General features: G+C 41.4%; 1 protein-coding gene across 1 annotated transcript in view; it reads left to right on the plus strand.

Annotated features, from left to right (window-relative positions):
- gfra4a (GDNF family receptor alpha 4a) overlaps nt 1-27,083 on the plus strand; it is a 153,262-nt gene that overhangs the window by 110,183 nt on the left and 15,996 nt on the right. The window contains exons 2-4 of the mRNA XM_079573325.1: nt 13,263-13,550; nt 15,869-15,949; nt 24,726-25,065. Of these exons, the coding sequence (XP_079429451.1) occupies nt 13,263-13,550; nt 15,869-15,949; nt 24,726-25,065 (709 nt within the window). The remainder of the gene's footprint in view (nt 1-13,262; nt 13,551-15,868; nt 15,950-24,725; nt 25,066-27,083) is intronic.

Raw genomic sequence — 27,083 nt, forward strand, 5'->3', positions numbered from 1 at the left:
CTTTTTTTCCAGGAACCATCCACTGAGATTTAGTCGAGTTTTCGTCTTTCACAAGTCTCATATTTGGCTACAAGACTCCAAAGACTCTTCTAAACCATAGTATTGTCACACACAATGATCTCTGTTATAATGTAGTCATAGAACAGTGTGTTTCCTTGCTTCTGTACATTTTGATGCACCTCTTTTGTTGCCTGGCTGCCTGCTGACGGCTATAGATCCATAATTAGCAATGCACTTTGTTCCACACGACTAATGCAGCAGTTCTCTCATATATACAGTGTCAGGTTGCATGAATTGAAAAGTATCATCGCGCAGTCCCGTCCCCTCGGTGCCTCTGGTTGGCACCGCATCCTCTGTGGCCAGTCTGTTTTGACAGGGACAATATGAGTCATCTTAATGCTTATTCAGTCTGACTCTTCTGTGCCTGATGAACACTTGTTCTCGTATTTCTATTCCTAAAGGTTTCGAAGCCTCCACTACGCTAATGTCTTTCCCTCCATCAGAAACTCGAGACAGATTCAAACGAACTCACGGGTTCCTCATTGCGACATATGCTCGGCGCGTTAGATTTTGTCAATTCGACGCATTTCAGGATGAATTTTTCTATTTCTCCAGGAGCTGTTACGTGAAAACAAGCTGGGTGAATAAGTATGAAGAGGAAAACGGATATATTGTCTTTCATTGTGTTGAAATTTGACATTTTAGTATGGAAAGATTGTAAATGTCCAGGGTGTATCCAGATATTGCAGTTCTGAAATAAAAGTAGCCCATGATGAATCCAAAATGGGGGGACATTTCGCTATGGACACAGAACGTTGTTTACCTCTAGCTTTGGGCAAATTTCCTTGTAACCTGTCACCTGCAACCGTCCTTTGCGCGTTGTTGCGTCAGATGGCCATCAGCTGCACAAATCACAGCGCATTCCCTTCCCTAATCCCCTTTCGTACAAAAAGTCATTAGTTCTTAGCGCTGTGTTTACATGTATACACGTTTGGTCTGGAACAAGCGGCGTGTCCAATCCCAGAAGGACACCAACAACAAAACCTATTCTTGACTTTGATATTTTGGGACTAAATTGCTTCTTGTTGTTGCCTCTGTCGCTTCTCTATGTCGGACAAAAGAACGGTTTATTTATCTCCAACTTTCTTCCACCGGCTTTCGCTCACTGCCTCTTGTGTTACCGACTTGTTTGGACAAACTTTTGAGAGGTCAAAGCTGAAAAAGGCGTGACCCCTTTGAATGTTCAATTTCGTTGTTGTTTTGGGTGTTTTCTGAGGTCGTGTTGAAGGGTTTCTGTCCTTTCTGACTTCCAAACTTTGGCGTCTGTAAAGCACAGGTACAGGTACAAAATGATAGGTTTCAGGAGAGAAAGTTTGAACAGCTTTAGACATGTCTTTAAAAAAGTGAATATTTTGATGATGCTAAGACCGGTTTTATCGAGCAAAATGTTCACATCTGAGGCAGCCCAGTGATTCTTGAGGTAATATTTAAAAAAGGAGCGTCTTTGAAACTTCGTGGAAAAGTGTAAATAATTCTCTGAATGAAATATGACTCGATGACCTAAGGGTTTAGGCTGAAGCACATGTGGAAGACACTGTACCAGCCTCAGCCCCATGTGATTTTCTTGAGTTTGTTTTTTCTTGTGTTAAAGCAGCACTCAGCAACTTGTTTACCTTAATAAATCCTTTTCGTAGTCCCTCTGGGGGTAATACAAGTGCTGGTGGGATGATTGGGGGGGTCTTTCATCTCCCCTGGTGTCTCTGGCCAAAAAAACGTGCTTGCAACTTTCCCTGCTCCGACTTAGAGGCGCAATACACACTAATAAAATCCCGAAGAAGAAGCTAACAGGCTAACGGATCATGATAATGATCTCCATTGTGTAATTGGATGTACAGTATCCCTAGTGTAGTCTTTACTCTCACGGACAATTAATGAGTAAGAAAAACACAACATGCTATAACACCTGCAGTGATGCTTATAGCCTCTTGGGGCATGAGTTACTTAGTTCTGCTTTAAAGACTGTAAATGTGAGAAAGGTGGAATGGGTAAAGCTGAAATATTGGCTATGGATACATGGATAAAAATGCTATAAAAACCCTTACAGACCTTTTTTTAATATATAGTTTTGCACTGACATAAAGCTGGGGGCGTCAATCTTGAACAATAACTACACATTTCGTGTTACTTAGCCTGAACTCTTCTACTATTCAAAACTTGCAGGCAATCATAGAAATTATTATCCACTTCCTTTCTGAGGCCACCGTTCCTTGTGAACTACCCAGCTCTTGCGTACACCTCACTTCAGTCTGAAACGGGCAAAGAGAAATGGTCGAAATGCATTTCGCGCCTATTGTGAATCGGGAGGCCCGGCTATTGACTTTCCGTGCAATGGATTAGTCACTTAGGAATCCAACTGGGAAATCAGTATTCCACAACACGTCCGCGGCGCTCCGGCTGCTCTCGCTCCTCGTCTAAATTTCATCATGTTTTGCTGAATCGATGATACAAGACCAAAAGCAGCCCATTACAGCACAATTTGAAGGACCAATTATTGTCCAAAGAGATCTCGCCTTGCGACTAAATTCACTCCAAAGTCCTTCTAAGATTTTCCTTCACCCATTCTTTTATTCTTGCACCACACTGACACACACAAGTTATCATTTTACCCTGATGCATGTTTACACTTATTGAAAGAATATTGGTTTTCCGTATAGAAAGCTTCAAGACGGCTTTATTGTTATTAGCTTTGAGCAGAGGAGTGTTCCCAGTGGACACAGCAAGTTGTCTGGTTTAGATGCGTTTGGGGAACACTGTTTAGCTAATAAGAAACTGCGCTGTGCAATAACAAAGGCAAGGTCCCTTGGTGGTGATGTCAAAGATTTACTGAAGAATCCATAGCGCCTTATCTTGATCTGATCGTCTTCAAGTCATCACTCACACAGCTCTGAAGAAGAAGAATAAAAAGAACAGTGGATTGCGTACACAAAGGCACTGTGTAACTTTCCTTTGTGGGTCAGATCTTGGGTAGCTTATTCAGAATGTTGAAGTTGTAGAAGGAGCATTAGACTGTGGAGTCTGTTGATGTCTGTGGAAAGTCCTCTAGAGATCTTGCCATGTCGTGGCTATGTCTTTTTGTAATGTAATTCTACTCCCATATTCAAAGCTCCATTTTATCACTGTGCATTTTTGTAACTAATTTATGCTGGTAAAATGGCGAATTCCATAGTTGAGCTCTTGTACATGGAGAAAGTGCAATATGTTTTGTTTGGTTGATGGTGGTGCAGATGGTCGAGGGGTCGTCTCATGATCGGAAGGTCAGGGGTTTGAATCCCAGTTGATGAGTCCTTGGTTAAGACACTTCACCCACTTTGCCTCCAGTGTCTGCGTATGTGGTGTATGAAGAGTGTGATGGGTTCCTTACTGTAAAGGGCTTTGGGCCTGATAAAGGTAGACAAGCACTATATAAGTTGAGTCCATTTACCATATCTCAAAGAAAATGGCTTCTACTTTGCACTGGATCTCACCAAAGAAGACAAAGAATGCTGGAGTCAGCCCATCATAAAGAAGGCAATTGATGAAAGGAGTTCAAACCATGTACTATTTTGTTTTAAAGGAGTAAAGCAGAAACAAATCCATTAGTACATTGTCAAAACTCCTCAACTAATCACTGATTCAAATTCAAATACTTGAAAACAGACAAGTGGCTTATGTGCATACAGTCATCTTGTCCAAATGTTGTTTGTTGTTTGTCTCTTGAATGAACAACATCCAAAAGTACATTTGGTTAAGCTGAAATAAATACCTGCATCTATCAAACTGGCATTGAACAGAAGGAGTGTTTGATTCAAATGCCAGAGCTTTGTGTTGATACACTTTGATGGAGATTAATCACAAACAAAACAGCTATTGTTCACTCTTTGCAGCACATCGACTCGTATGAGGAAAAGCTGAGTCAAGCTCACACAGTGTTGATACATACTTCATATTTCATCAATATTATTGGCCCGCCGCTCATTTCCGCCATCATTCATTTTATGGAGCGCTCCGCAGACCCTGAATCTAAGTTATGGGGAATTAAAGCTTCTTCTCAGACGTGATGTAGCGGCACAGCCACACTTTCCCAGCTCTGCTATTTAATGGGTTTTAGAAGAGTTCTCCTCCTCTCTCATCCCTCTCTCTCTCTCCCCCCTCTTTCTCTCTCTCCGGTGCCGTTGGCTAAGTGCATCTGGCAGTGACGAATGCCCGGTGGCTGTAGAGCTTCAGGTGGGACGGGGTACGTGAGGAGCAGCCTGAGCAGTGCAGATGTCCCAGTCACAGCTTTACTCAACTTTAGGAAGTGGAGTCAAGTCATTTGGAGTTTGGCAGGACATTTGTTCAAGCCCTTTGCCACACAGAGGGTTAGACAAGTCGTATCCGCTTCTTCTGCTGGTCTATACAAGGTTAGACTGCACAGGTCATATAATATGCTTTGTTCAGGCTTTTAAAGGAACAGGCCACCATTTTTCCATGCTGAGATATGTTTTAACCTGAGCTTAGACGAGTTGATACGTACCTGTCTGGTCTTTGTGCGTCCGCGTGGAAGAGCGTGGTCGCTTCCAACTTCACCTCCGTTTGGAGCTATAGGAATATGCTGGGAGAGGCCAAATGTTAACAACATCTTTGGTCGTTCTGCAGGACTGAGGGCACGCACAAAGACCAGACAGGTACGTATGAACTCGTCTAAGCTCAGGTAAGAACATATCTCAGTATGGAAAGACGGTGGCCTGTTTCTTTAAAGGGTGGCACTCAAGGCAAAACTATTTTTTGTTAAGTTGTTTAGGCCTTTCATTTTGCTCTCTCAACATACTGTGTTTTCTTTTACCTGGAAACAAAGAAGCTCTACCGAATAAGGTGTTTTACTAATTCACTGAATCAACTTTCCTCCATTGATATGTGTCTGTCTATCTATCTATCTATCTATCTATCTATCTATCTATCTATCTATCTATCTATCTATCTATCTATCTATCTATCTATCTATCTATCTATCTATCTATCTATCTATCTATCTATCTATCTATCTATCTATCTATCTATCTATCTATCTATCTTATTTTATTCTGGGTTAAGTCCAGGTAAAGTCCTAGTTTGGACATGCTTTAGTTCATCAAGAGTCGATCCTTGTTTCAAGCTTTTAGTCCTGGTTTATCCCTGATTCAATCTGTATAGTAAACACGCATACAGATACGAAGTTCATATTTTGGGGAAGAATTGGCTCTTTAGTCCCAGAGGTTGTAAGTCAATCTCTCCACGCAAACACAAAAATCTATACGCTTTACATTCCCATCCTCCTTATCTTAGGGAAAGACAGTTTCGCTCTATTCACAAAGTAACACCGTTGAAGCCATACGAGGGACGCTCTGACCACAATGCGAAGCCGTCTAAATACAAACAACCTCACACTTCAAACAGATTTTTACATTTCATTAGACCGTCCTTTTATCTCGCGCAGGTTGAGGACAGAAAGACGCAGGCAGACTCCAAACAAGACACCGAGACAGCTCGGAGATTATTTACCTCAGTGGGATAAACATTTGGGCGTATGGGATGGAACCAATCTGAATGACAAGCCGACTGATTCTACCTAATTGGTTTTGACTGTGTGTCTTTGAACCGCCGCCGCTGTGTTCTCCGGCAAACGCTTATCTCCCGCTATCTTAATTTCATGAGACAAATATCAAAAACCTCCTCTACGCAATGGATTAGTCTCAATATAATGTGATTTTCAATGCCCTGGTTTTGATGTAAACTCTATCTATCAATTGCCTTGAAGTTTGAGGAACCTTTTTTTCTTACTTCAGTTGTTTTTTATTTTTTTTAAAGGAGGCACTGGCCACCCACATCCCGGTTTCACCTGCTCTCATCACTTACATAAGACGGGAAGCTTTTTTTGGAGATGTTTTGAGCAAAGCAGAGCGCCACAGGGTGAGATGGTGTCATGGATGCTGTACCCGATCTGCATTTTGAAAGGTTTTCTTGGAAGATTTGCTTTGTTCGCGGCGCAGACACACATCATCCAAGAAACTCATGAGTGGGGCCTATTTGCATTGGAAATGAATGACATTATCTCTACCTAGCGACGTCTCCTCTCTCTATTCCCTTTTACCTAAAACAAACCCTATTTTTAGAATCAATATTTAAATACCGAGCCGGGATAACATTTTCATCTTTTTTGGCATGTTAAGTGCAGCTTGTCAAGACCAAAGCCGAAAGGAGAGGCTCACTTGTCTGGTGGGGGATTAAGTCTGAATAGCCTTCAAAATGTGCTAAAACATTGCAACAAGATCATTGTCTCAAACATGGCTTAGTTTGAACAGTGTCATGTGAAATTAGCAAGTTTTACATGTCTTTTTTTTTTTTTTCATGGCAAATTCTTAGATATACAACTGAAAAGCTTTAGGGTAAGGTACTTTAAAGAACCTGAATGCGTTTACATGTGCTTGAGTATTCCGGTTATTAGCCATAATCCGGTTATGGCAGTTTTCGGGATATGGTGTATGTGACTGAGAAATGGGATCTCCAAATCCCCATTTTTATATGGTCATAAAAGGAATCTCGGTTTCTCGTATTGAGGCTACATCCGCACAGGCGCATTAATTATATTTTTGAGCACAATACGATGTAAATTGAAAAGCATATGTGGCGTATTGCGGGGCTTGTTCTTTTGAATGCCACTTTGGGCTGAATATTTTGCGAATCCACCACATCCTGAGCTATGGCAGACGACAGCATGTGGTAGATGGTGGGTAAATCGTTACCTTTAAAACGTCCTGGGTCTGTCTTTGCCATCAACGTGGACCAGGGAGCACTGGGGGAAGGTTTGAAGCCGGAACTGGAAGGAGAGAGTGGAGCTGATGGAGTTCACTGACAGCCTCTTGGTACTGTTTTTTTGTTTTTAAAGATAAGATGAGATAAGATGATACTTTATTGATCTCACAGATGGAGAAATTGCATTCGATGAGAGAGCATCCGGTTTTCCATCGCAAACGCACCTGTTCGACAGTGGTGGTGGTGGGAAGACCAGACACATTTCAACAATCGGCGACAGTTTTACGTAATCCACATGAAAAAGCAGTAATAAGTAACTTGTTTACCTTTATAAATCCTTTTCGTAGTCCCTCTGGGGGTAATACAAGTGTTAATGGGATGATTGGGGGGGGTCTTTCATCTTCCCCTGGTGTCTCTGGCCAGAAAACCACTCTTGCAACTTTCCCTGCACCAGGTCAGAGGCGCAATACACAATAATAGAATCACGAAGAAGAAGCTAACAGGCTAACGGGCAAAGCTAACTGTGGGCTAGCACCCCTTGAACAGTATTTACAGCCAAGTTTTTTTTCTTTAGATATATATTTTATCACATTTATTTTAACAAACAAAAACAGAACAAGAACAACAAACAGACAAGCAGGCCATTAATTTATACCCTTAATATTCATAAATGTTTCAATTTGTCCCAGTGCTCCAGAAGTGGATCCCAGGTGAAAATCATCGACCTTTCCTTTTAGTTCAAATTAGATTGTTTTCCAATTGGATATGTTTCATTACATCATGTAGTAAATTAATAAAGGTTGGAGGTTTTTTTTTATTCCAATTTAATAGGATCAGTCTTCTGTTCTAATAACAGTATTCTGCTTGTTAGAAAGATTAGCAGTTACTAGAGTTGATCCAAAAAGTGCAAGCACAGGGTCAGGGTCTAGCTGTGTTCCACAAACATCGGACAACAATTTGAACATTTTAGTCCAGTAAGCCGTTGTGTTAGGACAGTTCCAAAAAGTGTGAGCTCTTAAAGCCTGTTCCGCACCGGTCACAAGCTGTGTTCACCCCATGAAACAATTTGGAAAGCCGTACTTTGGAAAGATGCAGCCTGTGTAGAACTTTGAATTGGAGCAGTCCACGACGAGCACAGATTGAAGATGAGTGGACGCTAAACGATATGGACAAAATTTCATATCTCGATATTTATGCCAGATATCTCGATACAATACAATATAACTACGGGTTCAGTGAAAATCAAGTATTTTTCAGAAAAATAAAAGCATCATAGCACAAAAGAGTGCAGTATTGAATGTTCATATCTCGATATCGATACGATAACGATAAATCTTTCAGCCCTAGTGGACGTTGTCTTGAGCTTTAGTCCATTGAGATGCAGTGATGATTATTCCAATGTCCTTTTGTCAAGATTCCTTTAGGTGATCAAGTGAAGGTTTATATTCCATATCTGACAGTTCATTACACATTTTGGAAATTTCCTTCAACTGATTTTTTAAAAGCACAGTATTCATGTTTGAGCTGGGAGGCTGACTTTACAACCAGTTTTGAGTGAAAAAAAAAAGATCTCCATTGTGTGATTGGGTTGTGGTACAATGCACAATATCCCTCTCTCCCTTTGTCTTTTCTGTCAGCGTAGTATTTACTCTCATGGACAATTCGGGAGTAAAAAAATAACGCAACACGCTACGACACCTGCAGTGGCGCTTATGGCCTCTAGGGGCATGAGTTAGTTCGGCTTTACCGTAAGATGATTCTTTCCATCTAAAATACTTTTATGGTTAAAAGAAAAAACTCAATCTCCTCTTGACTCCAGAAATAGGATCACATCAGACAAGTCGCCGCCATGTTTGTTTATGATTAACAAAGCAAGCACAAGAAATAGGAAGTTAGATATACTGTATAACCGTGAAACAACATATACGTGCCGTTATGTGATATATGCCAGTTACTGATGGAGAATCCATGCCAGAGAAGCTAGATTTCTCATTACCATGAAACTGCTATTTTCAGGTTTCTATAATAACCACAAAGACAATATTAATAACTAGGAAACTCGAGTGCATGTAAACACTAATAGATAAGCTACAATCGCCCACTGCTTCTTGAAGACAAAGGTTTTCCATGTGCAGAAAGTGGTTGGTTTCCACTCAATTATTCAGTTTCACCTTTTCTTTGACAAATGATCATTAAGGTCATGGCTATCCCTGCAACTTTGTGCTGGCGGCGGGGAACAATGGCCTTGGTTAGTTCCAGCACCCTGATATTCTGATATAAAACCATTTTCTCTGTCATTTAGTTTCACAAATATTCATGTCTTGGCACAGTGGGAGGAAGTTCTTATCGGTCAATTGAGATGTTTTAAATATAAATCAAACTGTCATAAAATAATTGAATGAATTTAATCTCAAAACTAACTGCGGTCCGCAAAGAACGTCTCGCAGCGTTTTACTGAAATTGAGTTTGGCAGGAATTTGCGGGAGTCTGTCAAGCTACAGATAACTAATTATAGCCCTCCTTATACACTAATCCCAGGGTTTCTCTTTGTCCCAACTTTCAATTTAGCTGCATTAAAGTTACATTTTGGATTCCATTAAGCCGCAATTTGAGGAAGTCATATTCCATCAGTGTTTAAAGCTGTGTTAGTTCAACCAAAAAAAAATTATGTTCTAGACATCTGTATTCTATGAAAACGCTGTTGCGAGTTAGTGATTGTGTTTTCACATCCGGGGTGTCTCAGTGGAAAAAAGGTTGCACATTTGAATCTTTTTTTGTTCCTGTCACCACATTGAGCCGGGTGTGACACTACATGATAGAACATATTGTAGTGTCCGAGTTAAAGTGTGATAATGCTATATTGTGTTGGATAGTTACCAGTAGAGACACGGTACTATGCTTTTGTTTTGGCTAATGTGCTAATATATCAACCCAAAGAAATGCATACTTTGGCTACATTTGTTCCAGAACTCTTCTATATATGTATACTGTGTGGAAAGAATGAAATCTTGAAAAATGGAACAATACTGCAAACATAGAGATTCATGTTATTGCTCTAACCATGAATATGTTTAGACTCTGTAAGACAATGATCCTTAACCTTAACCAGACACAGCAAAGGTTTTATTCTTTTAACCTTTAATAGGGCAAGTGAGTATTTTTGTTAATTTCCGCACACTTTACATAGGGCCTCCCTGCTGCACATCAGTATAAGGTAAAGAAGCATGTAGTCCTCTCTCAGCCAATCAGAGGAGATCACCCTACATCACAGATCCCACTACGGTGGCATTTAGCCAATCAGCAGAGACCGGTCGCGCTTTCTGCTAAATTAACTAATTTCTTTACATAACTTGAAAACTAACCATGTTATGTTGATCAAACTCACACATTTTATTGGTGAATAATTGTGCTAAGTGATGATGTATGTGTTGGTTTTGGAGGATGTAGGGAAATGAGTGAGATTACAGCATGAAAAAAAAGGCAGGCACCATATTTGATCATACTTCACTTAAACTTAAAAAGTTCATTAGTTTGTCCATATTTGGACCTGCCCATTGCACCCATTATTCAAACTTACAGTTTTTTCTTGACAAAAGAACCAATATACCCTAGGACTATGTTTTTAATGTTGCCAAAGGTTATTTTTAATCAAGTTTTTAGGCAAACAATATTGGAGGTGACTGACCCCGCCCACTGCATGTAAAGCACAATCACATTACCAAAACTCTTGCCTATGATAGGTGTGATCATTCAAACATCAATATCACAAAACACAACGTCTCCAGAATGCCAGCACCCCCAAGACCTGAAAGTACTTTTTGTATATTTTATCTATAAACCTTTGTATTTTTTTTACCCCTTAAACTAAATATGGTAGTTTGTTTACAGTAATTATTTTAGTTTAGAGCAAGGAACCAAATATGGTTACTTCGCTCACATAGATTTTTTTGCAAGATAATGAAAAGTTTTGAAAAAATGTTACACAACATACGTAAACTTGTGTTAGGTCCCCTAATAACAAATGATTTAATTCAAAGTATTTCAGTGAGTTCCCTATAAAGGGTTAAAGGGGATGTATTTATAAATGATTAACAATGAGGAGTAAAGCCTTGTTAATGTTTGTAAAGAATCAACAAAGTTTTCACATTCGCTTTACAAATGCTGCAAATGCTTCATAGTGTAATTGTTATAGCGTTAACTATTATTTGTATGTCTCCAAATATAAACACTTGCTAAAAAACTAATGTCAAAACACATTTAAGGGTGAAAACGAGATGTTTACAGTTTTGCTCCATCCGATTATTAGAAATGCGTTGGTCTTACATGGATTAAATTTGCACATTGCTTGTCAGAAAGGATCCGACACGGCTAAATTTTGTCTTATATGCAAAAAAGGCTGCAGCGTTTTTTTTGGAATTACATTGAGGAAGCCACGGGGGTTGCTGTTTTATTCATAACTCCGTCCAGATGTCACGCGCAATCGATCTGACACCAGACAAACGCTGCTAAAGAAGAGGAAGAAATCAAACAAATAAATAATATAAATCTTCATCTGAGGGTGAATAACGTGCCAGTGATTTCTCTTTCGGGGGGCATGTTGTTTCGCTGCTGTCACAACTTTGCATTCAGAGCTAATCACATGCAAGTTTTCTCCCCCTAAAGGGCAGCGGCAAACAGTTTTGACTCCCAGCAGCGAGCGAGTGAGCAAAGCACCAAACAAAACGCACTTATGAATGATGTATGGGGCGCTGGAGTTTTTCAGTCCATTGGAAAGTCTATTTTTGGGAACAGTGCTGACCGTGTAACGACAAAAAAAAAAAAAAAAAAAAACATCAAGCTTTTTCCCTCACCAAAAAAAACAACCAAGAAGCTGCGTCTCATGCAGTGGAGACAGGGAAAACCAATAAGGCTGTTTATGTTACACCGGGCGCCCTGGACGAGAAGTGTTTTTGGCTTTTTCCAAACATGTAGCTCTGTGACATGACATTCTCATCCAATTACAAGGCTTTCCGCTGCTTCACCTTGAGGACTATAAATAATCTATAGGCTCGCTGAAAGTACGGCACTGTATTACTGCCAATAGAGGGGGAAAAATGATCAAGTTTTCACAAGATGCAGTATCATTTCTCGGATCGTTTCATGATAACGTGATCATTTTGTGATATATATTGGTCTTACTCTTACAATAATGGTATTAGTCATTATCATAAAAGCTTCCTTTGTAATATTTTTTTAACGGTGAACTTGATTTTCTTCTATTCCGTGCCACATTTAGGGTTGTGTTTCTTGTCGACTATAGTCTTCCCCCGCTGACTTACAGCTGACACGTGCTGATGGTTTGTGTTCTAATGGCATTGGATGGCATGCGTGCACAAAACTGAAGTCCCATTCTAAAAAACACTTCAAAGTCAATATGTTGTTGTGTCACTGAGTACCAGCCTTCACGAGGCGGCAGCGGGAGCTTATGGCCTCAGCAGCTTAACTCTAGTGCTTTCCACCACTCCGCTCAATAAGGCGCCAACTCAGGGAAGGGTCACATCTCTTCAGGTCCAGTGGTGCATGAGTCCCTCCTCTGTATAAACTGCACATTGTATACATTATTCACTGCTGATAGAGAAATGAGGAAAGGCAGATAATGTTGCTGGAGCTTGTTTTATTGAAGATCTAAAGTATTTAAAGCTCTGTAAACCACTTCAGTGTCTTGTAACGTTTAAAAATGAATGGGACTACAGCTCCATAAATGGGCGTAGGGTTCGATTTAATTCTGGCTTCGGGCTGTGCACAAAAATCTGCTTTGACTAAACTTTCCTCTCATACCGCCACACACTTACATCATACCTTAGGCAAGGGTAACATTTGAAACTTTAATTATTAATTTGAACCTTTACTGCAGTCATTTTACACCACACTGTCTCCTGTATTGTAAGTAATGCTATAATAATACTGTCTTACAATACAAGTGCAAGCCATTAGTAGTAGTAGTAGTAGCAGTAGCAGTGGACAGCCTAAAGTTTCTTAGAGTCACATGATCTAAACTGCTGACATGGACTAACAACACTGCACGAGTGAAAAAAGCACAGCAGAGTCTGTACTTCTCTTTTCTTTTCTTATTATTAAAATTCTGTTGCTGGTTGGTTTATTTGAGAACTCTTTTTCAATAACATGCGGTGATTTGGTCAGATAATCGATGGTGTCATGTGTGTGAAAACCACCTGACGTGACTTGTGTTTTGGTTTTGAGGCTTTGTTGCTTTTCCTTTGTTGAGGCTCAGGTTTTGGGCATATTAAATCGTTTTTTTTAAAGTGGGAACAAAAACACTGGTTTCAAACGTTGGACAGCTGGATGATGGTACCCTGTGCAGTGCTGCGTGTTGTCTGCAAAAGTGAAATATAATCCCATTTGTATACAATCTTAAACCAGTCTGTAACTTTCCCTTTTTGTCCCTGCCCCTACAGGAGGTCCCGCCGTGGTCCTGGGCTCCACCAGCTGGGACTGCCTTCGAGCCGGAGACACCTGCTCCAGCGATGACAGCTGCAGCCCGCGCCTGCGCACCCTCAGACAGTGTGTGGCGGGGGACGGCAGCGTCAAACTGGGCCCCGGGGCCAGGAGCCAGTGTGAGAATGCCATGACAGCTTTGCTGGCCACGCCCCTCCACGGCTGCCAGTGCAAACGAGGCATGAAGAAGGAGAAGAACTGCCTGAGCATCTACTGGAGTCTGCACCAGTCCGGGACCGTGCTGCATGGTAAGGCTGCCGAGTATGAAAATATCATATCTTCATCATAATTTCAACAATTTCACAATTAGTACCAGTGCACACAATTCCATCCTGCCTGTAAGAGGTAGCACCATCTGCTCCTTCTCCTTCTCCTCTGCCCTGTCTCTGGCCCTACCCTCCGCCAGCACCAGTGCCCAAACTCCGGGGGGAAGACAGGTCCTAAAGCTTGCCTGTCTTTGCTCATGCTCATCATTGCATAACAACTTCTGGCGGGATCTGAGTGCTAAAAGAATATATAATGCTTGTGCTTCTTCCTCCTTATTTCGGAGTCTCACAGAAATAAGTAACATCAGAAGTAATGACGGAGCAGAAGAAAGATTAACATTGGTATGCCTTAAAGCAGAAATAAGTAACTCATGCCCCTAGAGGCCATGAGCGCCACTGCAGGTGTCGTAGCATGTTGAGTTACTCATTAATTGTTCCTGAGAGTAAATACTACACTGACAGAAAAGACAAAGGGAGAGAGGGATTATTATCCAATTACACAATGGAGATATTTTTTGTCAGTCAAACTTGGCTGTAAGTACTGCTAAAGTGGCGCTAGCCTGCAGTTAGCTTTGCCTGTTAGCCTGTTAGCTTCTTCTTTGTGATTCCATTAGCGTGTTTTGGGTCTGCGTCAGGGAAAGTTGCAAACAACCAACCAAAGCGTATCAGCACGAATGCGATATTTTACTTTGAATGTTTTTGTTTGTTTGCTTTTCAATCATCTACAAGAAGAGAAGTGTTTTTTTTTTTTTTGTCTGCAACACGAGGCCTACTTTTAATTTAGTACACCTTGTAAGTACTTGTGTGTACTGGCATCCACAGTGGTGTTCCTCTGTTGCACATAAACAGCCTGTGCCTCCGGAGCGCTCCCAGCCTTCTGCAGTCTGTGAATAACAGACGCAGTAATGACACAAACAGGCACTTTGTCTCAGACTGTTTGGATCTGAGCTTTTTTTTTATTTATTTTTTTTAGTTTTGAAGTTTTCTGTGGTTCAATAACATCCTTAATTGCTCGGTCCTCATAATAACTTGTAGCTTTTCTTTTCTTTTCTTTTTTTTCATTTAAATTATGTCAACCGCAACAGACAATAGTAGCTTGACATGATGGATTTGTAGTATTTTTGCTCCTGTTGGTAGTAGTTCACGTTGTGTTTGATGCCACACCGTTTGAGAATCACCGCTTTAGACCAGACAACTCTTGCAGTATTATACCAACAACCAACTGTGCAACTTTTTATTTTTATTGTGAGTCTGTTTTATGATCAAGCCCCCCACATCTGTTCAACTCTGAATATTAAAAGCTTTCCCTCTGCTTCCAGTTTTATCGACAGATTTTGAGATGACTATTGGCCCGAGGGCTTTATAATTGAAGCACGTTTAACGGCAGTGTGCTGTGACATGGTTCTTAAATCATTTAAAGTTAGGAAAGCAGGTCTCCTTCACTCTCCTCACGCTGGAGACGGAATCTGCTGCTTTTAGGTACCATTTAATTGGATATCAATCTCTTTTAAATGAGCCTGTAATAAATGGGGCCGCATAGACAACATATGCGGTGCCTCTTACTGATATCGACATCCTTGGCAAACACGAGCAACCTCTTGCCCGCGTAGCTTTGGGACAAAACAACTGAAAACAAACTGAAAACAACCACATTCAAATGACTATTTTTTAAACTACAATTATGCCAGGTTCAGCTTGGAAGCAAATCCAATACGGTCAAGCTCGAGGCAAATGACCATATCACAAGGAATGACCCAATTAGATTTGAGAAAATGCCTTGAAAATGGCACAATGTTAGTGCGGCCAATGCTCAGAAATGGACTCAATGAAAATATATAATGAATATATGAGCACCTTGCCTTACAGTTGATGCCCTTCAGCTTCAAGAGATTTCACAAAATGCTTACAAATCGACTGAGGATAAACAAACTGATTCTTCGCATCAGATTAATACTAAGATTTTTCAATAGCTATAACAATATTCCGGGACGTTTGTCGACAAGCGGCGAGAAAAAGCCTCTGAGGATTGAAGCGAAACATCCGATGTTTAAATATGCACAACGAAGGGAAATTCACAAGAGGAACTGTGTAAAACTTGCTTCTTGAAATGCTCAAATAGACACTGGCATTTTGCAACTTGCTTTCTCAAATGAAAGCATTTGGGACCCACTGTATTTAGCCTAATATTGAGCTATTTTCAAAGCAGAGCAAGCGTTATCCCCAGGTCGACGAGTTGGCGATGCCCCGCTCAACAGCAAAGTGATGAGTCAGACTCACTGACACCATGTTTTGTGTTGCAGGTCTAAGCCTTGTGGAGGACTATCCGTATGAGCCGGAGGAGAGGGGCTCGGACTACGTGAGACTGGCCTCCATCGCTGCAGGTGATCCACACAAATCCACCGTCTTCTAGCACCATATCTGTGAACTGGGGGGAATTACAATGTCAGGAAGTCACTATGTTTGTGAGAGTCTTCATCTTCATGGTGGTGCTAATAACATCCAAGGAAACAAATATTCAGGGAGACTTCGGGCAAGGTCTTCATAAACTGAGTAATGAATTGGGTTATGGAATTTGGTTTGGAATTACCATGGAGATTGAGGAATTTAAATAATTTAGCAAAATAGTGGGGGACCAACAACAACAAGGTGTCAGGGATCGGTTAGGGGGAAATGGCTTGCAGTAAGTAAGTGAAAAAAAGCTTAACAATACCTCACTGTCAGAAATTTGACATAAGAAAAGGAAATTGAAAAACAAGTAAGTCCATTTGTATTTCGGCCTAAGAACATATCTCTCAATTATTCAAAACTCCTTGATTTCATTCGCAAAAACAGATAAAGGCTTTTAAAAATAACAAATCAACAAAGCCATGTGCAATAAAAAAAAATGATTATCTAGTGCAGTAACTAGAACAAATAACTAACTCTTCAACATGTTTGAGTTTGTTCCAACTTGTTGCTCCAGAAATGTGCTTGTAGAAGTCAAGTCTTTTTTAGCGCACTTACATAATATTGCACTCTTGACATTTGTACATAATAACACTTTATCCAAACATCCAAACATACATGCTGTTGGATTGGGTTTTGCATGTAAGTTGCTCTTGTTTGAAGGCCAGCGCTGTGTGAGCTGTCTGTGGAGTTTGCCGGTGGGCCAGCCTGAGGCCTCCTCCTCACTGCTGTTCCCCCAAAGGCACACATTAATTACCTATTTACTTTAATGCAGCCGAGAGCAACTGAGCTACGTGGCGTGTGTGAGGGGGGGAGCAATGAAAGGGAAGTGTCACGTCAAGAAATGCGATTTGTTGACGAAAAACTGCTATGTGTGATGGTGCAGGTCAAGAAACACACACGTGAGGAGATGGATTTGGTGAGAGCAATATGTAATGGCAAGGTGGGGGGGTCAGAGCATCTCCAAAGCCATAAAGGCTGATGCTTTTCTGTCGCACAGAATTTTCAAAAAGCAACAAAACAATGATACAATGTGTAAAATGTTCCAATGGGCACAACCAGTCTCGCCGCAGAAAAGTTTTGGTGGTGAACTCTTTGGCACCCCTCGTCTTCATTTGCATACACCGGTGACAACGGAGACGAGAAGACACTTTGTACTTATGAATGATGTGTGAGAAGCAAGTGTGACAAAGGTGAGACAACACTAGTTAAAAGTATTGTATAAAGATTCTCTCATTGTCAGGGTTTCTGAGCACACCAATAATGCTGCAATTCCTACTAAAGTGGAGTCGTGTTTTGTTTTGCTTATCTCGTCTTCACATAATGTGAGACTTAAAGGTCTGCAAAACACAGCGGAGCAAACTGAGTGATTAGAGAGAAATGCATTTGCGTCTGCCATAAGTGTAATGATAAACATCGGGATAAGAGGCGCTCAGTGAGAGCCAAGGCTTAATTAAATGTTATAATACACAGCTTTAAGGATTCAGCTATCATTTTAGGCAAACAGCAAGACTAACATCCAGCAGCTTTATACTAATTATGCTGCGGTAAAAAAATAAAATAAATAACTATTGCTACTACTTCTACTGCTTCATTGGAAGATTAAAGCAGTATTAAGTAACTCATGCCCCTAGAGGCCATAAGCACCACTGCAGGTGTCGTAGCATGTTAAGTTTTTTTCTCATTAATTATCTGTGAGTGTAAATACTACGCTGACACAAAGGACAAAGGAAGAGAGGGATATTGTACACTCAAACTTGGCTGTAAATACTGTTTAAGTGGCGCTAGCCCGCAGTTAGCTTTGCCCGTCAGCCTGTTAGCTACTTCTTCGTGATTCTATTAGTGTGTATTGGTGCCTCCGACCCGGTGGCAGCCAACTTGCAATTGTGGTTTTCTAGCCAGAGACACCAGGGGGAGATGAATGACCCCCCAATCATCCCATTAACACTTGTATTACCCCCAGAGGGACGACGAAAAGGATTTATTAAGGAAAACAAGTTACTCTGTACTGCTTTAACAGCCTCGTTCAAAGACTCTCGATGTTGTCTGTAAGATCCAACACTGTGGTCAGTCACTGCTCCTGCTCCTGATGATTAGAACTTTATGTTTACACGCCGTATATAAACCCCTGCAATGTGTCTCTCCTTCACGTGAGATACAGATATCCGAGATATCCCACTATACTAGCCTCCGTGTTACGTAAGGCAGATGATTAGGAGAGGCCTTCCCTGACCTGTATCAAACCATGTAGGAATATCCCATTTCCTCCCATTACCGCGGCAGCGTTTGAGCTTTGACAGTTTGCTCCTAATGTTTTTTCTCCAGGCGTTCGACTTGAGCATTCCACTCCACGGACGCATTTCAATGAGCTATTAACATTAAGAACGCTTCTGGGCAAAAACTAATGTCATTTTATTTAGAGGTAGCAATACCCAGTGCCAATAAATATGTGCAACCTCGTCGGCGTAAGGAGGGGAAGACGGGGAATTCTAATGGGTTTTTAAATGGTGAACTTAAACGTAACATACTTTTAATTATGAGTGCATTGAGACTAAGACAGGACTGTGACAAGTTGTGGGGTAATTTTTTGAATGAGCTCCCCAAGGCAGGAAGAGACATACAATCCAATACTCATATTATTTCCGACTAGAAATATTGTAAGTTCTAATGGCAGCGTCTCCAAGTCCTGCGCAATAATGACGTTGTCTGTCGTTAGACTTCTTATTTTAAGTTATAAAACATTAAATATCAATGCTGCGATGCCTTAAAGCAATTCTTAAATCGGCCACAATCATGAATTATATATTTGCTTTAAAAGCAACACGATAAGACAGGTCAGGTACTCATGCCGATTGATCTTCCACCAATCCTTTTCCCATTACTTGTGCATAAATGGATCACACGGAGAACTACCTCGCACTGAGTAGCCTAATTTAGAACCTGTATATCACTCCTGACCCCATCGCTAACCCTTATTAATATGACAGTGTTGTTTAAGTCTGCTTTGAATTACTGCCGCGCCTCGGCCCCGCTCTCACTGTACCTCCTCCTCGTAAATTTTCTGCCGGCGCGAGGTCAAAGTTGGAGTCCGCGCGGCGCATCTCGACGAGCCGAACTGCCAAAACAACAAAGGCGTGATTAATGGGTGTTTTTACGGCGCTCTAGCAGCTCTCGCTCACACCAGACGGATGACCCTTTTTCAAAGACGCGCCCCGCATCATCGGGGTTTAGGAGGACAGTATTCAAACTACAGGAGACTTCACTGACACATCAGTTAGAAAAGTTGAGAAGTCGTGACAGGTGCAAAATATGCTTATATGCTGATTCATTTGTTTACTCGGCACTATAATGTGTGAAAGAGTATTGACAATAAGTAACCTTCTAAAGAGCCTATAGTTTGATATGGAGGTGGAACAGCTGAAAAATCATATACTGGTTACTGTGGTAACTGAAAAAATGTAGATTTATTGTCTTAGTTTATTGCTAATTTCTCTGTAAGTCCAGAGCCAATTCATATGAAACTGTCAGAAAGTTCAAATTCTTATCTTTCAGCCCATATGAACAATGGACTCATTATTTCCTCATAAAAGGTATCCAAAATATTATATTCAAAAACATGTGCGTGATGTTGACAAGTAGAAAGGACTTTCAGCCATAAGATTAATATGATTAATATATTATTTGTGAATCCAATCACTATCAAATACTGATTAGGAAAAACATTTCTGTCAGAAACTGTTTCTCTCCCATAGAGTTGTATTGCCACTTGCCCTTCAACTGAAATAAAACTCTGTGACCTGAAAATAACCTATTGATTAAATGTGTAAATGTGAGAATTCTTGGATTTTTGTTAAAGCAGTACTAAGTAACTTGTTTACCTTAATAAATCCTTTCCTTAGTCCCTCTTGGGGTAATACAAGTGTTAATGGGATGATTGGGGCATCCTTCATCTCCCCCTGGTGTCTCTGGCCAGAAAACCACACTTGCAACTTTCCCTGCTTCGACCCGGAACACCAATACACACTAATGGAATCACATAGAAAAAGATAACAGGCTAACGGGCAAAGCTAACTGCGGGCTAGCGCCACTAAAACAGTATTTACAGCCAAGTTTAAGTGAAAAAAAATATCTCCATTGTGTAATTGGATGTGCAATATCCCTCTCTTCCTTTGTCTTTTCTGTCGGCGTAGTATTTACTCTCACGGACAATTAGTGAATAAATAAACACAACGTGCTACGACACCTGCAGTGGCGCTTATGGCCTCTGCTTTAATATACAGGGTGTTGTTTGCAACCTAAGGCCACAGTACGGTCTTTCTGCTTGGCACCTCAAATGGAAAAAAGTGACCGGGTTAGATTATGTGCATTCTTCAGGCTTTCGCTTTGGTGTTTAAAAGTAATCAATGACTGTGACTTTGCGAAATGTCTTGGTTGGGTTGAATAAGGTTTAAAACAGTATCAGAAGACAATTGACCCATAATAAACTGTGTTGACATCACACAATAAAGCAGTTGTTTGAAGCTGTTTTAATCTTCTCATTTGGGTTTGGCTTTACATGACAGGGTAAAAGTGGGCCAGTTGAGAACTATTGATTTAGGACAGTGGTGCCCATGGTGCGACCCGGGGGCCCAATGCAGCCTTCAGACCAATGTTTGGTGGTGCTCAGGCTTCTTGTTAACTATAGACACATATCCCCACATTTTTAATCATACAACATAATTAAAACATAAAAAACCTACATTTTATTGTGACACAGAGCTGGCTTTAAAGCAGTACTAAGTAACGTGTTTACCTTAATAAATCCTTTTCGTAGTCCCTGTGGGGGTAATACAAGTGTTTATGGGATGATTGGAGGGTCTTTCAACTCTCCCTGGTGTCTCTGGCCAGAAAACCATGTTTGCAACTTGACTGCCTCCGGTCCGGAGAAAGCAATACACACTAATAGAATCACGAAGAAGAAGCTAACATGCTAATGGACAAAGCTAACTGCGGGCTAACGTCACTTTAGACAGTATTTACAGCCAAGTTTGAGTGAAAAAAAATATTTCCATTGTATAATTGGATGCACAGTAACCCTCTCTCCCTTCGCCTTTCCTGTCAGCGTAGTATTTACTCTCCAAGACAATTAATAAGTTAAAAAAATCGTAACTTGCTACTACACCTGCTGTTGCGCGTATGGCCTCTAGGGGGAAGAGTTACTTAGTACTGCTTTAAGGCTCCAAGCTGAAATAAAGGTGTGGGGAACGTTTAAAACCACTCTTAAATGCATCCAGTTGAATGTTTGACTGCCCTGACCACCGATCTGTGGCCCTCCATACCCTATACACTTCAATATGCGGCTCCTGAGGAAAAAGGTTTGGACACCCCTGATTTAGGATGCTTTGACACAGTGCTACAACCCTTAACCATCTGTTGTTTGATTCGCATTCACCTCTTTGGAACGTTTTGCTCGTTTATATTCATTTTGAGCAAAGAATTTTTTGAGAGAAGCAAATGCTCGATTGCAAATGTCTGACTCGTAGCTCACCATCCATCATCTCTTCCCTCCGACAGATGCAGTCTCGCCTATGTCATTTTGTCATCAAATCAATAATGAATTCACTATCAATTGGAAAGCTGTGTTCTATTAGTACCACGCTGCCATTCTTTCATTAATTTTAATTGAATCAGTCTTTCACAGTTGGTTGGATTTATCTTCTTCTATTTGTTCATATATTTTGTTTGGAGTCGTGTTTTTTTGACAGAGTTAATTAACGTGATGCATTGATTAATCGGTACGAGCCCCGTTCAGTTGTAGTTGCAGTGCCTTTTTTTTTTTTTTAAGTCACATCTGGGAAAATAAAACTCGTGAGCTCGAATTCAGTCAATAACTTGTATGGGGAGCACTTTGCCATAAACTGTGTAAGCTGTTGAATCAAGTCTTCTGCCTAGTCGTGCACAAATTGCAGATGAAGACCTATATGTATATTTCTAATCGCAGGGAAGAGTCTGCTCCGGGCCATTTGTCATACCCAGCCCTCTGCCCCCCCCCCTTCTCTCTGCTGTTACAATGGGAATAACCCGTGCTTGGTGCTGCATTGTTAGCTGGCTCCTCCAAGGCCATCCATATTTGATTTGACAGCTTGTTGAGAGGCGAACTCACCGGGAGACACAACTACAGGCAGTTTACAAACTAATGAGCGGACTACAGTGCCAGAGCAGCGCGGCGTCATCATGGACATATTGACTGGGAGGGGCGTTGGGGAGAAAGTCCACGTGATGTAGAAATCGGTCCAGAAAAATAAAACTGCCGGAGAATGAGAATGCTGTTGCCTGGTGACTGGTACACGGCTGCCAACTTCATAATTCATATTCATTAGTGAGTCCCATGCATGCTAGCGTTTTGCTGTAGTGGGGATTGTAGGAGATTATTTGTAGTTAGTTGTATTTGAGAATCACCACAAAGGAAGAAATTGTGATATAAATTACATGTAAGTACTGCTGCTGTTATTTACTACAGCTGATACACTGCCTGGCCAAATAAAAAGTTGTGCCAAAAAAAAGGTCACACATGTTGGACCGTCTTTAGCTTTTATTACACCACACCACCACCCCAAGAAATTGCACTGATGATGAGAGAGTGGAGCCACCGTGCAAACCCTTCTTCAGCACCTCCCAAAGATTCTCAGTGGGGTTAAGATGGACTCTGTGGCCAATCCAGGTGTGAAAATTATGTCTCATGCTCCCTGAACCACTCTTTCACAATGTGAGCCGATGAAGCCCCGCCCTGGCATTGTCATCTTGGATTGTGCTTGTGCCATCAGGGAAGAAGTAGTCGATTAATGGAATAGTCTGGTTCACATTCAGGGTGTTCAGGTAATCAGTTGATCTCATTCTTTGGGCGCATAGTGTTGCTGAGCCTAAACCTGACCAACTCCATCAACCCCAGATCATAACGTAATAATAATGAAGATAATGAAGCTTCAGCGTAAATTCAACCTGGAAGATCTACCTGCAGCATTCATTCACTGTCTCATTACCGGCAGTGCTTCACCAATCATCCAATCTCAGTCCCATCTCAAGCGGGGCCATGCCATTAGTCCCCATATTTCCGAAAATTACCATTAGTCCTAAATGTTTAACCCAGTTGTGTTGTGGAGAGCCATATACAGCCATTGGCCCTAACCTTAAGGTCAGTGGACTGTTGCCTGAACCTAATTTTGGCAAGTACAATTTCAGTTTTACATATACATTTTCGGACAAATTAAACGTTGGACTAATGGGCCGACCCCTGCACATTCCTTCTTCAGCTGTTCATCTCCCAGGATCCCCTTCTTAAGCTCCCTTGTCCATCACGCGGCCGTCTCCCAGCTGTGCTGCAACCCTCCTCCGCTCATCCTCCAACTGGCCTCTCCTCGGCTCAGCTTGTCGTGAAATGACCATCTGAATCTCATCCTCTACCACCACCATTTTCCAGACTGTCAATCATTCATCATCGCCAACGTATTTCATATCGTTAATTCCATCTTCCACCGGGGTCTGAGCCCCAATTATGATTCATGTCCAATAAAACGTCCCTAACGCCACCCTGTTTCTGTGAGTCACTTCTATTGCGCCTTTCCTAGCCTGTGTTATGAGGCTACTGTTCTTGTATCCTCAGCTGCCCTTGGAGTAGACTGCATTGTACCTATGCAGGCACAGGGAAGAACATTCAAACGCCACACAGAAAAGCCCCAACCAGCCAGGGATCAAACCCAGGACCTTCTAGCTACAAAGCATGAGCGCTAACCACTGTGCCACCGTGCCACCCAACAGTGAATTAAATCCAAGTGGCAACTGTTGGGGGGTCAGGCAGTGTGCCTCTATGTGATTGTTATTGTGTGAGTGTGCATTGAGTTCGTCAATAGGCTCCACTGCAGAGTCAAAATACTGTAGCAAAGACTTGGACAAAAGTAGGATTCAGGACAGCACAGAGTCGGTGAGTGTCCTGTGGATAGATGGATGGATAGGAGTGCAGGGGATAAGGAGCGCGAGCAGTAATTACAGACAGTGTTGTGGTCTTGGGGAGATGGAGGAGAGGCTGCTCCGCTGCTGCCACTCCGCATTAACACGGCACAATGAAATATTCAGCCAGTGCCGGATCATCCAATATTAACACACAATCATGCTCTATTCCTCACACAATCACATTACATACAACCAGCTTCCACCATAGCCGAGATTGTTCTTCAAAACACATCCTTTTACATGTGTGGAAAGTCATTTGTAAACATTGGCTGGGATTTGACTTGCTCAGACCACGCAAGCAGGATTAAGTACTGCTGCGTCGGGTTTGTTACACCTCATTTTACAATTTGACAGGGACAGAGTGTTGTTATTGCAATGTCGACCAATTACACATGTAAATGAAGTGGACCAGAAAGTGTTAAAAGGTAACAAAGTCAATTTTCTAATGTAAAATAATTGTAGGACTTTTGTAGAAGTTTGAAATGTACTTGCTGCAGAGCTTTGTATCATCCTTTACCCTTGTGGCATAGCCTTGTTCAATGGGAAAATGTTTCTATTGTTATGTGCGAATCAGCTACACATAAAGTCCAAAACAGAAAACTTCCACATCTGTTTTGAATATACAGAACTCATGCATCTGTTGTTCACTTTTCTTCTTATTTCACCCGGAGTGATAGTCAATATTTTAGCGCATAACCGTTGTATTTTTTGGGTCTTCTCTCACAGAGTCAGAGGTGACGACAGTGAACCGCTGCCTGGACGCGGCTAAGGCTTGTAACATCGATGAGACCTGTCAGAAGATCCGCACGGAGTACGTGTCTGCGTGCATCCAGCCCTCAGCGCGCTCCGGGCCCTGTAACCGACCGCGCTGCAGCAAGGCGCTCAGGAAGTTCTTCGACCGCGTGCCGCCGGACTACACCCACGAGCTGCTGTTCTGCCCCTGCACTGACACCGCCTGTGCTGAGCGCCGCAGGCAGACCATAGTCCCCTCCTGCTCCTATGAGGATAAAGAAAAGCCCAACTGTCTGGCTCAGCTGCGTGTCTGTAAGGCTGACTACGTTTGCAGGTAAATACTCTCAAACTCTGACTTGTATTGGGGGATGTTGACCTGTGATTTTTTTAGACTTCTGTGTGGCAAGGTTTGAAAAATAACTGTTTTAACCATTTTTATTTGTCTTGAATGTTTACTTTATATACAGTATATCACTAGATACAGATCAAGTGGCTAGCTCCAATATTAATTTACAAAAGCATTTTTTATTTGTTTGCGATGAAAACAAACTCTTGCATGACATACATTTGTAAAGCCCAACCACTGCCAACTGTTTTGAGGTACGAGCCCAGGCAGAACAAAACAAATACTTGGCTGCAAGGCAAGGTACGGCAAGGTATTGGGTGCCATCCCGGCCCACATGGAGTCTTGTGCGCGGAGTTTGCATGTTCTCCTTGTGTTTTTGTAGGTTTCCTCAGGTTTCTCCAGCCACTAAAACATGTTTGTGTGGGAGTGTGGGAGAACGGATGAAAAACATGTGTGCATTCACTAAAGAGACTAGATACACCTTGGCCATTTTATGCTCATTAGTGCCACCTCAGGTCTTATGCGTAACTGCAGTCTCTATATTAAATGGGCTAGATGCAAGTTTGTGATTTTATACTCACTACTGCCACCTCAGGTCATATGTGTAACTGCAGCTTCTATATTAAGCACGTGCATTGACGGCACTTCGGACCCGAATTAACACCTTTCTGAGTGACAGTGCAGGATTTCAGAGGCAGTTGTGGTGAAGAGGTCTGGGCTCATTCTACACATTTATGACATTGCTGGAACATGTAGGGGGATGAAAATACTCAAAAAACATATTTTTAAATTCCTTATAGTCCCTTTAACCTCTTAACCCCCACCTGAACCAAACACATTTTCTTCAGTTTGGCTTTATCCAAATCTAAAAGCCTCTTGCAAAACCTTGTCAAAATAGCCACAAAAATTAGCTGAGAACGAGGATGAAAACGCAACAAAAGAGCGAAAAAACAAAACAAAACGTGATGACAAAGTGACAAAAAGGAACAAAAAAAAAAAGCAATGAAAACAAATGTCAAAACAGGTTGTGACAACACGGCAACAACACAAGGAAAAAGATCATTTTAGATGAGGTCTTAGCTTTCAAATGAGGATTTACACTGGCCTATAGGCTGTAACCTTTTAGATCTGGGAAAGCTGAACTGGAGAAATTGCCCTCAGTTCAGGTGGGGGTTAAGAGGTTAACAAGCCCTGTAGCAACCAAACAGATAAACAAATACCATCAACTTGCCTCTTCTGTAATTTTGCAAGGCCACATTTTCTGAAAAACATGAGCATTGATTTTATTTAGACCTCACTCAGACCACCACTACACTGGGACTGATAACCCTGAAGTCTTCTCTTTGAGAGCTAAATTGTTCCCAGTGCATTTACACAAGAGTCAACCTTCAATCTCAAACAACAGCAGGCTCCAGAGTTACTTCAAAACTCCATGAAAAGGAGGTAAGAGGAGCTTAGAAGCCAGACCTTAGATTAGCTATTGACCATTAGCTGCAGAAACAAGCCTCCACCTGAGCCCACTCCAGGCTCAGGTGGAGGCTTATTAGACACAAACTTTGCCGGTCTGTCCACGCTTTTGTTTAAAACCATGCTGTGTACCTGTGTAAAAGAATAAAGTACTGGCATTTATTTTACCATTGATGTTTTTATTGCATCTGTACTGTGAGCATGATATAAGCCTCAACATTACCTTTCACTAGAGCATACACATTTCACAACACTTTTCAATATGAATGGCTCAATATATACAGTATTTCTTCTATGGATTTGGTTTTCATGTGCAAAATATTGATTTAAGTTGGTTCGGAGACGGTGGCGTGTGCAGCCAGACGGACCGAAAAGACAAAGCGCAAAACCTTCAACTTCATAGTCAGCAAACTCATCTATTTCCATGACAACAGATCAAAATGAAGTTACGGCGCAGCTTGGGAAGACGAAGAGCGGCGCTATACATGTTTTGAAGCTTAGCCCTGACAACAATGATATATTCACTCACTTTAATTAGT

The sequence above is a fragment of the Gobius niger genome, assembly GCF_951799975.1.
Source record: "Gobius niger genome assembly, chromosome: 16".
NCBI classification, from domain to species: domain Eukaryota; kingdom Metazoa; phylum Chordata; class Actinopteri; order Gobiiformes; family Gobiidae; genus Gobius; species Gobius niger.